At 50.7% G+C, this 14,859-nt stretch overlaps 5 protein-coding genes across 5 annotated transcripts; 3 read left to right on the top strand and 2 right to left on the bottom strand.

Annotated features, from left to right (window-relative positions):
- Window positions 1-204: 204 nt before the first annotated feature.
- On the bottom strand, window positions 205-1,353 carry BCR38DRAFT_334145 (glycylpeptide N-tetradecanoyltransferase; the record flags this gene model as incomplete). The annotated part of the gene is made up of 2 exons (XM_040855289.1): window positions 205-1,086; window positions 1,192-1,353. Coding segments are annotated over 2 exons (1,044 nt in total), but the record flags the coding sequence as incomplete, so codon positions are not given.
- Window positions 1,354-2,028: 675 nt separating this feature from the next.
- BCR38DRAFT_421760 (uncharacterized protein) lies at window positions 2,029-4,138 on the bottom strand. Its single transcript, XM_040859459.1, has 2 exons — window positions 2,748-4,138; window positions 2,029-2,688 (listed from the first exon to the last, which is right to left on the bottom strand). The coding sequence occupies exons 1-2, from the start codon at window positions 4,093-4,095 to the stop codon at window positions 2,075-2,077; spliced, it is 1,962 nt and encodes a 653-aa protein (XP_040720268.1). The 5' UTR covers window positions 4,096-4,138; the 3' UTR covers window positions 2,029-2,074.
- A 951-nt stretch (window positions 4,139-5,089) lies between these two features.
- BCR38DRAFT_362064 (uncharacterized protein) lies at window positions 5,090-6,341 on the top strand. Its single transcript, XM_040857174.1, has 4 exons — window positions 5,090-5,524; window positions 5,575-5,789; window positions 5,842-6,089; window positions 6,139-6,341. Exons 1-4 carry the CDS (start codon window positions 5,167-5,169, stop codon window positions 6,197-6,199), a joined length of 882 nt encoding a protein of 293 aa, XP_040720267.1. The 5' UTR covers window positions 5,090-5,166; the 3' UTR covers window positions 6,200-6,341.
- Window positions 6,342-7,021: 680 nt separating this feature from the next.
- BCR38DRAFT_471636 (uncharacterized protein) lies at window positions 7,022-7,902 on the top strand (the record flags this gene model as incomplete). The annotated part of the gene is made up of 2 exons (XM_040862872.1): window positions 7,022-7,375; window positions 7,433-7,902. The coding sequence occupies 2 exons, from the start codon at window positions 7,022-7,024 to the stop codon at window positions 7,811-7,813; spliced, it is 735 nt and encodes a 244-aa protein (XP_040720266.1). The 3' UTR covers window positions 7,814-7,902.
- Window positions 7,903-10,221: 2,319 nt separating this feature from the next.
- On the top strand, window positions 10,222-11,818 carry BCR38DRAFT_503640 (AhpC/TSA family protein; the record flags this gene model as incomplete). The annotated part of the gene is made up of 3 exons (XM_040864883.1): window positions 10,222-10,235; window positions 10,798-11,121; window positions 11,202-11,818. The coding sequence occupies 3 exons, from the start codon at window positions 10,222-10,224 to the stop codon at window positions 11,536-11,538; spliced, it is 675 nt and encodes a 224-aa protein (XP_040720265.1). The 3' UTR covers window positions 11,539-11,818.
- Window positions 11,819-14,859: the final 3,041 nt, after the last annotated feature.

Genomic DNA, 14,859 nt, shown 5'->3' with positions numbered 1-14,859 from the left:
TTTTGTTGAGCTTCACCATGGAGGTAGGGCAATGCTTGATGTCGCAACGGCAGAGCTCGGACCTCGGCCATGGATCAGGGGTGAAGACAAATATGGCTTCGATAAAATGGCACAGAAACTATCGCACCTTTGCGAGTGCATCGCCACCCTCGAGTTCCTGATATTCCACGGCATCCTGAGCTTCGGCTTTCATAGAACCTGGTCTCATGCACTCACGCCCCCATTCAACTTCTCTCCCTCCGCAAACCTCTCCTCCAGCAACTCATGCAACCATGCCGACTTTTCAATAATCGGCGCATGTCCCATCCCCTCGACAATATGCCCGACAGCCGGCTGGATGTACTCAATCAATTTCTTCCCATGCGGCAACGAAATCATGCCATCCTGCGTGCCGTGCAGAACTAAAATCCTTTCCCTCCCCACCTTATCCGCCATCTCCTTCAGCTGCGCGGGGCTCTTGTGGTGCCACCCCGCTGCCACGAGCTGCATCAGGAAGCCCTTCTTCGTGAACCCCGGGTCGGCTTGCTTGTAGGCCTCCAGCGCGGCGAAGCGCTCGTAGTTTGTCGCGAACATGAGATACTCCCCCCCTCCGGGCGGGGGCTTGACGCGCGGGGTGGACGAGTCGGGTAGGGTCGAGTTATCGGGTTGTTCTGGGAAACCCGGGGCGTAAATATTCTTAGCCGCGTACTGGACGCTGCGGTCGAGCGACTTGGGGAGTAGCATCATGATGCGGTTCATCATGTTTTCTGTGAAGGTGGTGGTGTTTTCGATGGCAGCGGCCGTGCAGAACAGGTTGAGGGTGCACAGCCGGTCTGGGATGAGGCAGGCGATTTCTTGAGAGATCATGCCGCCCATGCTGAGGCCGCAGAGGTTGATTTGCCGCGGGGACGTCCAGCCAACGTGGTCGAAGAGCTCGATGGCGTCGCGGGCCATTTCGGAGGTTGAGTAGCGCATAAGGGGGCAGTCGGAGCGGCCCATGCCCCGATTGTCGAGGATCAGCATTGAGTACTTGTCCCCGTGGACGTGGCCGAAGTGCATGGTTTGGCGTTGGTAGGAGGATTTGAAGAATCCCAGGCCGCAGATGAACTGTACGCGGTTAGTAAAGATTCAGAAGTGGTGGACTAGGCCGGCACGGCAAGATGCGCAAGCCCATGAAACTGTTTGCCTCCTTGGATTTCTGGCACTACCTACAGCGACTTTTATAGGACCATCTCCATGGATTTCCCAGCTGATCTTGAGTGGCCCGCCCCGGTCAGCAGCCACGGGCAACAGGCCACTCTGATGCGGCTCGAGCTGCCATAGTACCGTGGGGAACGCTGGCAGCTTCTTGACTTCATCGATGAGAGGAAGATGAGGTGCAGTAGTATTGACAGCCCTGGATTTTCATCAGTAATGAGCTTGTCCGAGAACGGGTGGGGTGTGCACTCACATTTTTGGACTCGGACGTCGCCTTTGTTGAAGTCAGCTCTTTCAAGCCACCGAGAATCCGTCACGCCACGCGTGGAGTGAAGTTAACCTTCCTCCTTCCTGGCTTCTCAACCAACGGTGAGAGGAACGAAAGAATATGAGGCTAGTGGGCAATGAAAATAAGAACAGGAAGTGCCGGGTCGGGTCTGCATCAGTCCAGGTCTGAGATATTTGAGGTGCATGAACTGTTTGAGATGAACTGCTGGGGGCCTGGTCTTAGCGGCGAATGAAGTTGAGCCTCGGGTGGCTTGTGAACTTCTGCTTAGTGGAGACCCTTGTTTAGTTGCATCGGGTTTTCAGTACATTATTGCATACAGACACTCTCGTCCCCGTTGCCGAAATAGTGATGTCAGTCACTACGGGCCGGAAGTTAATTAAACTCCTGGATGACATGCATAAGGCTTCATGTTAGACCACTATTTATCTCTAGCGGTTATTGGCATGTTATACGCGCCTAACTACAAGATAGGGGAGAAATAGTTTAAGTTGGGATGGATACAAGCACTGGGTCACTGGTATAAAACAGTATAGCGAACTAGACTGATTTTCATACATCGGATTATCCCATTCATAATTCCCCACGAGTCTGATATCGACGAAAATGATTTCAAAATTCGGCGCTCCCGTGACTTTCCTCGGCCGCCTCGGTCTGCGGTGTCAGGTAGGTTTGTCGCCGAGGAATAGAGTGATATTGGGTTGTCTTCTGATTTCGAGACCCAGATATTTGGGGGCGTTCGAGTCGAAGCTGCTCCAGGTTACCACTGAGGCGACTGGCGGATCGTCCCAAGCTTCGGGGTTGCTCGATTTCAACTTGGCCGACGCTGCTAGAGGCATGACAGGGCGGACGCCTCAGATTCTGAAGGGACATTCTGTTTTTGAAGCGCCTTTTCTGGTTGTCAACATCGGACGTTCCGTTTCCGTTTTCGTCTTCGTGACCTCTTGTGGCTGTCGTTGACTTGATGCCCGGCGGGGCCATGATCTGTGGCGGGCCTCTGTACCCCCCTGCCCCTAGCATGTTGGGTCCATATGTGGCAAGGGCTGTTTGTTGCCCCTCACGGAACGCTTGGAACTGGGTTTCCCAGCTGCGCTGTCTTAGATCTTCTTTGTCTTGATCCAGCGGCTGGATTGCGGGCGGAAGCTTGGCAATGCGATCACGGATCTCGTCGCGACGGGCTCGTTCCCGCTCAATCATCCCAGGGGAGAAGGGCTCAGCGGAATTTGCTTTAGCTCCTGTTAGCTAGACACATACGGGGGAACACCCACGGCTGTCATTAACTCACTGTCTTCGGCATACAGGTCCTCGAGGCGCCGGATGTCTTCGCGCTTTTTCCAGTCCACTAACGAGATGCCGTAGATACCAGCCTCACCGTCGATGAAATCGTGCTCAACGAAACAAACATCATACTTCGCGAAGACATCCCGTTCATCTACTAAGGCACTGCTGAGAATGACATTGACTGGGAGCTCGTCAATGACGTGAAAGTCGCACTTGATGGGCGTCTCGGACCATATGAACCTCCATTCCAAGTCATTCACGATTCCGTCCGTGAGTTGTTCGGACCCATCGATCAACCGGATCAAATTTTTATGGCGAGCTCCCCTTTGGATTTGCAGACCGCATTCCTGTGCATACGCCCCGGAGATTACCATGATGTCTGACCCAGTGTCGGGAATAGCCAAGCACTGAGACTCGTTCAAGTAGCCAGACACGAAGTCATGTTCATCGCCTAGGAGGTTCAATGAGAGTCTTCCGTCATGTGAGTAGATCCGCTTGAGCCGATTCTTGAATTTAGAGAATGTTTCCGTCAGCCTGAGAAATCTTGACCCGAGGAGTAGCGAGTCCTCTGCCATAGGCAAAACCAGGCACGAAAGCATATAAACCTTCTTTTCGCCGAGGAAACTGAACTGTGTGGTGATCCTTCCTGGTGAGTACATCTGCCTCCCTGATGGCAGTGTCACATGTCTAGCCGTACCATGCTCGAGCGTCAGGTTCATTGATGTTGCCAACCTTTTAGATATGGCGTTAAACCCTGAACCAGTGTCGGCATTTGCTTCGATGGGGACGCCGTTGATCAAGCCGTCAACTCGAAAATTTCTGGCAGCAGAGGTGAAACGGGTTGCTTCAGTCGGTCTCAGATGCGCCATGGACCTCATTAGGTTCAGTCGGCGTCTAGGTTCCGACGTGTTCGCTTGTGCTGGATAGTTGGACAACATGTGCGATGGTTGCGCCAGAGCCCCTGACATCAGGGACTGCTCTGGCATCCTCCTGGCGTTCAAGTTGTTCCACAGTTCCTGTGTGTCGACCCCTGGTCGAGGTTCACGGATGAAAAAGGCTATGACCGCAACTCTTTCGAATGTCGTTCCCTTCGATTTGGAGTTTTGCGCTACTTTTGAATGTTTTAATGAGATTGATCGTGGCTCGATCCTGAGAAGCTGATGGTCCATCTGCGCAACGGTCCATTGGAAATTACTACGGTCAGGGTCGGCTCCATTTATGCGTTCCAATGTTTTGTCGATATGGCGTTGAATCACTGGTCCAAGGGAGTTTATTTTGGTTTGGACGTTCCCGGTCCTGGCGTTGAGAAAGCCTATTTCTCTGGCCATGTCTTCTTGGCTCCAGAAAGGCATATCAGTTTTTATGACACGCTTCCAGTTAGGCTTTCCTGGATCCTCCCCATCAACTGTTCGATCTGTAGGAGCTTTTTCAAATCGAATAGCATGATAGCTCGTGAGGACATCGCATATGCTGATGGGTGATGGGTACACTTCGTTGCTTGTATCAATGCAAGTAGCTTGCTCTCGGTTGTTCGGAGGCATCGAATTGATAATAAGGGATAATGAAGCGAGGTATTGAGGAGGTGCTGGTGGGAGGGGGTATGGGTGATAGTTTCTCAATTCCACAGACATAATTACTCTGGGGGGTTGCCCAGAGGCTGTAGGGGGTTGTTGTAATCGTATCACCACGGCGGGTTCGTCGGCTGCCTTTCTGGCTGACTCGGCGGCTTTCTCTTTTCGGTGTGCATTATTCTTGATGATTTCGAAGCTACCTCCAGGTGTTGCTTGTATCATCAATGACCTGTTGCAATCCTTGCAATTTCGAGAATGGGACTCGCGAGACTTTTGGGGCGGCGGTGTCCCACGTCGCGACCCTAAGCAAGCCTCGAGCGAGCTTGATCGTGGCCGAACCATGGTTGTGTAGCCGAACCATGGGCTGGGAATGAACTCAAGGGTCAAAGGCGTATGTTGCACAGGTATGTGAGAATGGACAATTCGGAGGAGGCAGAACAATACTTTATCGCAATTGTCTCTTAGCTACCAGAATGAAATTTGGGAATGTGAATAGTAGAAGTTAGGTCGGACCTTGCAAGTTTCTCTGGAAAGAGGAGTGGGCTGTGCTATTGTACATATCGAAACGCCCAGCTGAAGTGGCAGTCGGCCAAGACTGCTCTCAACGGGATCCTTCCATGGCTGATCCAATTCGTGATTGGTCCAACGTGCATTTCATGGCCTTCACAGCCCCTAACACGTCACTCTGCCCGCACAAATCATCCCGCGAGATCCAGGGCTTATATAGGCAAGTCAGCCACCGCTTCTCATGCAGATTAGTAGGCATGGGCAAGGCAGATACCCCAACTCTCTTCGCATTTATCATCCCACGATACCGAGATATTTGCGACTGGCTTTATACTGCAAAGCGTCATGACGCTTCCTCTTCCTCAGACTCACGACATATATCTTGAGCGACAAGGAGGTTACACTACAGCGGCCTCTTGGCTGGCCCGCGACAGTGATAACGAAACCCTCATTTTCAGAAAATTCGACAAGCTTGCTATAGTTAACTTACTATATATGCAAAGCGAGATCCTAGAGCTGGAGAAACGGTTAGACTCCATGCACCTCCTTACTGTGAATAGTTATGACTTGGACCTCAAGGATGCGGCAAGCACTTGGGAAACACTGTTCCATCAGTCTCAGGGTGGCAAGCCCGCATTTCGACAGGATGCCAAGGAGCGCATGATTCTCATTAGGGAATTAAGGGAAAGACTGAAAGAATACCGTACAAGTCTCCCCCTAGCTCTTTACATGGAGGTGCTAATGAAGAGGTAGATGAGGCTATACTGCTGCAAAGCCAAATCGCACAGCTTAAACACCCTGAGAAGAGGGTCTTGAGTGCTGTGAAGCACTTCTTTGAGAAACCACATCCAATTCTTGGAGGCAAAGCGAAGAAGTTTTTGAATGACAGACAAGATCTTGTTTCACTCAAGACACCAGTAGAGGCAGACTACTTGTCGAGCTTCTTGAGACGACACTGGGTATCAGAGGTAGTCACAACACACAGCAACGAATCATTGACGAGACTAATACTGTTGACAGAAAGAAGTCAGCCGGGATGGACGGAGCCATTTCCGCCGGTTCCATGAGAAATCAATCTCAATCACCGTCAACATAGTCACTATCATTGTGGCTCTCATCTTTCTCATCGGACCTATGACGGGGCTGAACTTTGCATCGAATCCGGTTACTAGATTAGTACTGATAGCCGTATTTACAGCAATGTTTGCTGTCAGTCTCGGACTCATTACGAATGCACGGCGGGCTGAAGTTTTCGGGGCAACAGCTGCGTAAGTTGATACAACCAAAGCATGGATATGACTATACTGACCTTCCCAGGTATGCTGCTGTGCTAGTTGTATTTGTCAGCAATGGTGGTTTGTCTCCAGCTGGAGGCTGAGAGGATCCGAGTTGTTTAGGAAATTTGCGATTACGAACGATCGGGACATGGCAAGTCCAGCTTATTGATATCTCTTCAGCGAGCGATGGACGGGGCTATAAGCCAACGTGAACACGTCCTCTGATGTTAAACACAGCTTCATGTTCATAGTTTCTAAATCGAAATATAACACACATTTGAATCTAGTACCTAAGTAGTAAGGATGGGGAGTCTTGTACCACACAGTACATGAGATTCAAGAAACCTCAGCTGCTGCCTTGTCGTTGGAACGGATAGTTACTGATATATTTATACAGTCTTCATCATGACGAAGCAGCGGTCAGTCTCAGGCTGTTACTGGTCTAATGATAGCATTGAGATGGAGATAACACAATGAAATTGTCCAAGGAGGAAAAATCCTGGCTGTTTTATATCTTGAATACTATACATTATGACTTGGAGGTCAGATGGTTGGCATGCTAATTCGTGATATATCCTGCAATGCAAGGACTCGAATAACATGACAGAAAGTAGTTGTTGAATGAACAATTGCTCAGATACACGTAATCACGTGGATTGTCTTCGACTGTGATAATAGCAGTCTGCGAGGTTGTTGATTGGAAAAATTCTCTTTGTTTAACTAACTGTTAGCTAACATGACAAGGGGTGGGTGACAATGAAACTGTTCAGAGTCTGACTAACGGCTTATATTAATAACCCTCGCCTCCCATGAAGTAAGCCAGCACGCAAGGACCAGGCCTCTCCTATTTTTTTCGGAGAGCAGGATCCCTAGCAATATCGGAGAATCACAAGTCACCTCACCATCCGGATGTGTTCTACACAATGGACCCCACAAAAGAATTCGAGAGTTTCCTCAAACTACCACCAGAACTCCAGACTATGATCTGGCGGCATTACTGGTACAGATCTCTTGGTTATCTCCAACGGCTATGGAGCCTAGGATCCATGTACCAATCCTCCTTCGACCCCCAAACAGGGCGTGTGGCCGATGCGACAGAAAGAACGCTGCGCCAGGATCTTGGGAGCGTTTGTCTGCACAAGGTCAAGGGCCTCTTACCAAGGGACTACACATACGAGCAACTTCAGTTTGGACGCAGCATAATCCACGTCGACTTCAACAGAGACAGATTCTACTTCAGCGCCCGCTTCTTCTGGGCCTGCGTGGACCCAACGACCGTAAGTCTTCCACCCGGCAACCACCCGGCGATCCACCTGCTGACGGCCAAGGTGCAGCACATCATCGTGGACATGTTTGCCATTAAAGACCTGGCAGCGTCGGGATGGAACGAATACGGCGCCATCATCCGCAAGTTCCCCTCGCTGAGGACGTTGACGGTGTCGAGCAGCATTCCCTACTTCTGCCTCAACGCCACGAGGGCTCGCATTCCGCCCGCCATCACGAATGGGTACAGGTTCGTGGATTTTGCGGATTTCCGACGCTACCACGGCAGTATTAAGGCACATGAGGAAGTTCAGGGGGATGGCTTTACGAAATTGTGTTCGACTATGCGGGAGCTGCCTCGGAATACTTGGCACCTGTGGCAGCTGAGGGAAGCTTTGGGCGACAAGGTTCAAATTCTCCATCAAGTTAATCTTGATCGAAGAGCTGACTGACCATTTTGAGCTCTGAGCGGGCCAATGATGGAGACTAAGCCGTGATGACGGCTTGTGTCTCTGGATGATTCGGAAGGTACATGTTTTCGTAGAAAGCTAGGGACCAGAAAAGACGTGTAGTCAAGTAGGTTAGGAAGAAATGAATGAGTTTCAGCCGTCTTTTGTGATTTAATATATGCTATTCTCCCGATACTTCTGAATGCTAGTAAACTGTACCAAATTGTTCGTACCTCCCTAATAAATCTATCTCTATTTGGCATAGAACAATAAGTGCACGTGTTGGACCAAATTGACCGTCAAAAGACGAGGGACCCACTCGTTGTAGAATGAGGTATTTTTGGTAGTTATAAGGTCTGACAGCACGTACCCCAATTTGCCAACATCTGCCAGTTTGTAACGTACCCCACAAGCAAGTTGGCCACTTTTTATTGGCACCGTACGAACAACCTTTTAATTAACATCTTTACAGATACCAAGATGGGATCGAATTGGAAAGAAAGCGACATGATTCTAGCGTGTCAGGCGCTTCAATCGAAACCCGAATTAAGCATCCGACGCGCTGCCCAACTCTACAATGTCCCTCGTACAACTCTAGCTAACCGAAAACGCGGACTACTATCTCGACGCGATACTCGACAATCTAGTCAAGAAATTGAAGACCTAATACGGGCGCATATAACCTATATCTCGAAGGAGGATTTCTTTTCGGCATTCTATAGGGCGTATCGTACGACTATAACTAAGTCGAATATCCAGGCAGGTTTCAGGGGGACAGGACTTATTCCGTACGACCCGGAATATGTGATTTCACAGCTGGATATTAAGCTACATACGCCTACACCTCCCGGGAGCTCGTGTGGCGCCCCCTTAATCTGGGAATCAAAGACTCCAAATAACCCAACCGAGGCGCAATCCCAGTCTGAATACGTTAAAACCAGAATCGTACAGCATCAGAATAGCTCCCCGACGACAATACTTACGGCTATTGACCAATTTTCACGTGGTGCGACGGCTGTTATGCATCGGTTAGTTTTACTTGAGGATGAGGTTACTACACTTCGGAAGGCCAATCAAGAGCTAAGCCGTCGTCGAAGGACTAAAAATCGACAGCTACAAGATGGAGGATCTCTTAGTTTACGAGACGCTCAGGACTTACAGTCTCAACGGGATATTGAACAGCAGCTACAGGATGATATACGTGTAAGTCGTCGTCGTACGAGACCAGCCGAACCACGCCGACGGCGCTGTAGGATCTGCGGAGAGCCCGGGCATAATGCTCGTACTTGTGAGAATGATAAAGATACGTACGAGAAAGAGGATTCCGATTAGTTTGAATTATTATTTTTTAGTTTAGTTAAGTTATTGAAGTTATTCATACGGTGCCAAGAAAAAGTGGCCAACTTGCTTGTGGGGTACGTTAAGTGCTATAGGGGAGCATATTCTGGCGACAAAATTGACGAATTCGGACAACTAACTCACTACGTTCCGACGTATCATCTTCGGCCAAAGCTAAATAATGAGTACAATTGAAAAATTGATCTTCAGGGCCCTGTCCTAGCAACATGCCCAGCTGTTGCCGGTTTCACATAACACCTTGTTGGCGCCGTTGTTCGCCGACTGACCACTCAAACCGCCCCATCGTCGCTCTTGGCCGCTGAGTGTTCCCCGGTATCCTCTCCATCTTCGGGCACTGGCTGTGGCTGCGAAGCCACCTCTGGCATTTTCGTCAAATGCTTCTAAGCGTTATATTCGAACTGGAAGATATACTTCCGAATTTGGTGTGAATTGGTGAATTCTGGAAGTATCGATAAAAAAGACATTGCTGAAAAAGGACAAATAGATGTCCTTGACCCACTGCCGTTTTAGGCTTGACGAGTAAGGAGCATACAAGATCTATAATATATTATTGACTTGTCACCTTGACCGCTGTGCTATAAACTCCCGTCTCGTATATAGAGTTCGACAACCTGGCACATCTGCCCAGAGTCTCCGGTGAGTATGCTCCGCTTTTCCAAGTGTTTGAGACAGTTTCAACGCATTGCGTCAGAAACAGGCCAGAATCAAGCCACCTCACAAACTGTCGTGATGATAACGGGGTAAGTGATCAGGCCACCAAACAATCAGTACCAAGGCTATCGGATCCAAATCTTCCACCGTGAAAGTGAAATTCAGACACATAGATCACCGTGTGCGAGGTCCCGACCGGCTGTCGGGCTGGCTGTCGGGCCGTGACGATCTCGGGCCTCGGGGATTGTGGGGTTTCGGGGTTTGGGGGTTGTCGCTATTGGCCATCACAAAAAGCTTCACCGGACCAATGAGAAGTAGTAAATATGCAACGATAGTTCTTCAATACATGTGGTGTCATTCATCCCCTCGGATCCTCCAAATGCAGCCAACAAGGTGGCAACATGACGCTGGATAGGCAATGGTGGAAGATGGCGCAAGGCGAGAACCAGAATGACATAATAGCTGAACTATGGTTGTGATTGGGGGGAAAGCACGCAATGCCCCCTTCCAAGCCCAAAGAAGCTACGGCGGGGATCGCGGGGCAAGCTCTCTAACGCGATGACTCGGGCTTCTCCCAGATTGGAACATTTCACGGCCTTTTGCCTGTCCCAAGCCAAGTGTAATAGGCTTGCCTAGCTCCCGGCCTCGGAAGGAAGGGAAAAGAAAGTAAGGGTATTGATGGCTCACGGCTTGTCATGGTGGAACTAGAATAAATAAGTCCATAGCTGCCCCTCATGCCACAAGAGCTCCTGCCTTCTTCTACCCCTCACTGCTAATTTTTGAATCTTTCTTCTTACCTCGAACACCAGTTGCCCTGAAGATATCTTGACTGATCATCTACTCAGCGATACTCGCAATGGCCGAAGAACGTTCCGCACCGTAAGTTCTTTATGTGATGTGCATGCGCACTACCCACCTTCCTCGAGACGAGCCTGTTGAGCGCTCAACACGTCGAGCATTGTACTAACACCACGAAGCCTCCGCCTCGGTACCGTGGCCCCCAACTTCAAGGCCGATACCACCAATGGACCCATTGACTTCCACGACTTCATCGGCGATAAGTGGGTGGTCTTCTTCTCCCACCCGGAGGACTACACGCCCGTCTGCACCACCGAGTTGGGCGCCTTCGCCAAGCTCGAGCCCGAGTTCTCCAAGCGCGGCGTCAAATTGATCGGCCTCTCGGCCAACACCCTCGGCAGCCACGAGGGCTGGATCAAGGACATTGACGAGGTTACCGGCGGCAAGGTTTCGTTCCCCATCATTGCCGACAAGGAGCGCAAGGTTGCGTTGCTATTCGACATGTGAGTTATCCTTCTTTGCGCGCAAATCATTCCACTGTCTTTGCACATGCACGCACTGACTCGTTCATCTCATCAACCAGGCTCGACTACCAAGACACCACCAACGTCGACGAGAAGGGTATCGCCTTCACTATCCGCTCCGTCTTCATCATCGACCCACAGAAAAAGATCCGCACTATCCTGTCGTACCCGGCGTCCACCGGCCGCAACTCAGCCGAAGTTCTCCGCATCGTTGACTCCCTCCAGACCGGAGACAAGTACAAGATCACCACCCCGATCAACTGGGTGCCCGGCGATGATGTGATTGTCGCCCCCAGCGTCAAGAACGAGCAGGCCAAGGAGCTGTTCCCTGATTTCCGCATCGTCAAGCCTTACCTGCGATTTACGCCGCTGCCTAAGGAGAAGGCGACCGTCTAAGGCTTGGCTGAGGAGCAATTTGGGAATTGAGGGATGGATGTGATCTCATGAAGTCAGTAGACGAAGGATTGATCTATCGGGGACCATAGGACGCGTTGGAAATAATCGCTGTGTGGAACCACGATCTCCAGCTCGGGGATCTGCACTCATCCCATTGACCCCTAATCCCATAAATTCCATGAAACAAAATAAAAAACAACTTGCTAAAACTACACAACAAAAACCTTAACCATAGTCCAAGACCACGTCATCGCGCAAATTACGTGAAATATGCATTTGACACCCATCATGATGGTACGCACATTCTACCTGAAACCAGGTGGGGGTTTGGGTTTGATTGTATGTGGTTAGAGTGATTACTTACCGCGGACGAACCGCAATACTACGGACGGGAGCAGCCCAGTGTATTAACACTTGCATCCTTGCCAACATATTATCCGGCGACCTTCTACCCCGATGACAAAACTCCATTTATACCAGGGTGTTCTGGGCATCGGGAATGATCCACAGACATGGTGACGGGCCGACAGCAGAAGGAGATGGCTTCCGAACTCATCCGGGTGCCTGGGCGCGCTGGGTTGATGACTCGTGATGATTTTAGGGCTGCGGCAGGATTCTCGACTAGTCGTCAGACGGCTCGCATCCAACGTTAATAGGTGAGGGTGCCCATGCTGAATCCGTCAGATTGACCGAAAATCAGCTAGATAGAAAGTTTCGGTTGCCATGGCCCGAGCTAGAACCCCAAAATACTCAGGAAGCCCAAAAATGTGCTCTGAGAGGGAGCTTCGTCAACCCGAGCATGCCACCGAGATCCTAAGCGCTTTTCGCCATCTGCACATTGGAATCAGGGATAGTGGCGGTTAGGTCTGAAGACAAGACGTCTCGGCTGAGTTGCCGCTTATAACTTCCCACGGCGCATGTGATGGGAATGCATACGCGTACATGGGAAAGTTTCCTGGTAATACGACGGCAGTATCATCTCCAACCGACGACAAGCCCAAGATTGAGAGAGGCGTCGAGACCAGACACGGAAGGTACGACATGCGCAACCCCGAGGGTTCGGAGATGTCTTGTTTCTTGCCTTATCCAGGTCCGAGGATAGCACGAGTTTCGTAGGCTAAAAGAAGGAATAAGGCTTTGGAATACTTCTCGAATATCCGTGGAAGGTGGGCAGAACGTTTGGAAGCATCAAACCCTAAGAGGGTATCTTGAAATCTCCGATAAAGTGGCTCTCGTAGCTGAGCACTTTCGCAGGCGGCCCAAAGCAGTAATCGCGCGCCGCTGCTTATGCGCTTATTTCCAGGTGATTGAGTTTTCTCCATAGTGATGAAGGCGCATTAAGCAACAATCTGTTTTTGCTTATCGGTTGAACTTGACTTGAAGACCCTCTCCCACTTTTTGTTACTGTGCTAGATGCAGATGGGTTCCCTCTGCAGTGCGTGCGGACATTATGCGCTGGCGCTACTGTGCAGATGGGATGGAGACGCTTGAGCAGGAACAACCTGGACCAGACTGGTTGGTCACCAGGCTAAAACATTGCGGGGCGGCGAAACAAAACATTTCACGGCCTCGGCCAATCTTTATTATCCCCAAGCGAGGTGATTATCCTAGGTGCGCCTCGTGGTTTTCTTTTTGAGGAGGTGCTCGTTACGGCAGTGAACTAATCCCCTACACCGATTCGAGTTTGAGCCCTGCGAAAGTGACGAGTCGCGAAAGATGGCTTGGGGGACGGTGTGGCACCCCTATTCATCCTTGTCACGATGGTTCCTAAACGAGGGCCTAGTGTGTGTTGCGGAAACATGAGCGTTTTCGGTGTCGAGGTTACAACGCTGCGCCATTGACACAGCTCAATCAATATATGGATTCCCCGTATGAAGGGAATCACATTTCATGATGTGATCAAGGTTCGCCTCAGGACATGATGCGAGGCGATAAAATCAATTGAAACGCACAATTATCTGAAGTTGCAGCGCATTCCAGTTGTGGACGAGATCTAAATATGTCGCATTTCATGTTTCCCAGTTACACTACTATGTACAAGGAGGAGGCTCTGGCCCCATCCACGCCCCCCATCCACGCCGATTTTATGGCGCCTATCCCGACTCCCAAGTTCGTTCCATCAAAGAAACGACTGCAACCTGCAAGGTCGCAGCTCGGAGCGTTCGCTTGATCCTATGTATTAGAATCAAGCCTCCGCTTCATCAAGACACACAGGTCGTTGAGTACATGCGGAAAGATCATCAGAGGAGCTGGCATTTCGATCAATCCCATCGATTTCCCGTCCACCCTCCAAGACCTCGTCAACAGTCTGATTGATCAATTGCACCTGCGACCTGCGAAACCCCCGGGTAGCGCCCTCCGACCACCCCTACCCAGAACCCACAATTCCCCCTTTGGCACATGCAGGCCATGACGAGTGCTGCCCTTTCTCAACCTCAACCCCTCGCCTCCCCTCGCCTCTTCTCCACCACAAGTCGCGACTACTCAACCACAACCTGGACAGGCTGATGGCTTTCAGGCCTCCTCCGAACGGCCCAACCCACAATTGCGAGTGACTTTCTCTGCTGCTTGCAGTTGAAAGCTGTGCTGAGCGTTTGAAAGCCTGTGGAGACGGCCGCTTGGTGCGATTTGTTGTCCGATATTGCGACCTCCTGCAACTAACTGCCTGGCCTGGCCTGCCCACTGCTCGCCTCGAATTCCAACGACGCACCACAACTCCACCTCAAGGATACGGCGTACGTCTGTGCGCATCGACGAGACATCGTGCCAGGTCATTCTGTTCCTTGCCATCATTTGCGCACCTGAGGAGCCCATCAAGCGTCGTGAAAGATCCACGCGGTGACCGACCGGATGAGCATCCGCTTCGGAGCCCCAGAGCTTGGAAATTAAAATTGCAACCTCATCTTGACTCCAAGGTTGCCCTATCCCGACCCAGGTATGTGTCCGTGACTCGTTTTGATTTTGCTCTATGGGCCTTGTTCAGCGTCCTTGTCCGCCTTCCTTTGTGTGTGCACTTCTCCATTCTCATAATCAACCCCGGGAAGAAACCCTTTCGTCGTTGAAGATCCTCGTCAGCCTCCTCCCGACCACGCGCGTGGGCGGAGCCGCTGGAGGGCGATCTTGATCTTGTTCATCACCCAAGCTTCCCAAGCTACCAAGCTACAAAGAAGCGTAGGGGCCCACGGCGATATTGAGAAAGGCTATTACACCTTCAGCCTCCTCCTCCCTTGCTACCGTTGTATTTCTGGAACCTCTTTCAGCCCTCGAGTCAGAAGGTTGCACCGCGACAGGCAGGCTGCGCAGTGCTAGAACTTGCATTGT

This window comes from Pseudomassariella vexata, assembly GCF_002105095.1.
Source record: "Pseudomassariella vexata strain CBS 129021 chromosome Unknown BCR38scaffold_2, whole genome shotgun sequence".
NCBI classification, from domain to species: domain Eukaryota; kingdom Fungi; phylum Ascomycota; class Sordariomycetes; order Amphisphaeriales; family Pseudomassariaceae; genus Pseudomassariella; species Pseudomassariella vexata.
Note: the sequence above shows the minus strand (reverse complement) of the source record. Positions and strands in the feature narration are given on the sequence as shown.

Excerpts from the sequence above, each read along its gene's own strand:
- BCR38DRAFT_421760 (XM_040859459.1), bottom strand. The coding sequence starts at position 4,095 with ATGCCTTTCTGGAGCCAAGAAGACATGGCCAGAGAAATAGGCTTTCTC. Across the intron at positions 2,689-2,747 it reads GGACCTGTATGCCGAAGACA|CAAATTCCGCTGAGCCCTTC; the intron begins GTGAGTTAATGA and ends CAGGAGCTAAAG.
- BCR38DRAFT_362064 (XM_040857174.1), top strand. The coding sequence starts at position 5,167 with ATGACGCTTCCTCTTCCTCAGACTCACGACATATATCTTGAGCGACAA. Across the intron at positions 5,525-5,574 it reads GGAAAGACTGAAAGAATACC|ATGAGGCTATACTGCTGCAA; the intron begins GTACAAGTCTCC and ends ATGAAGAGGTAG. Across the intron at positions 6,090-6,138 it reads GTTTTCGGGGCAACAGCTGC|GTATGCTGCTGTGCTAGTTG; the intron begins GTAAGTTGATAC and ends TGACCTTCCCAG.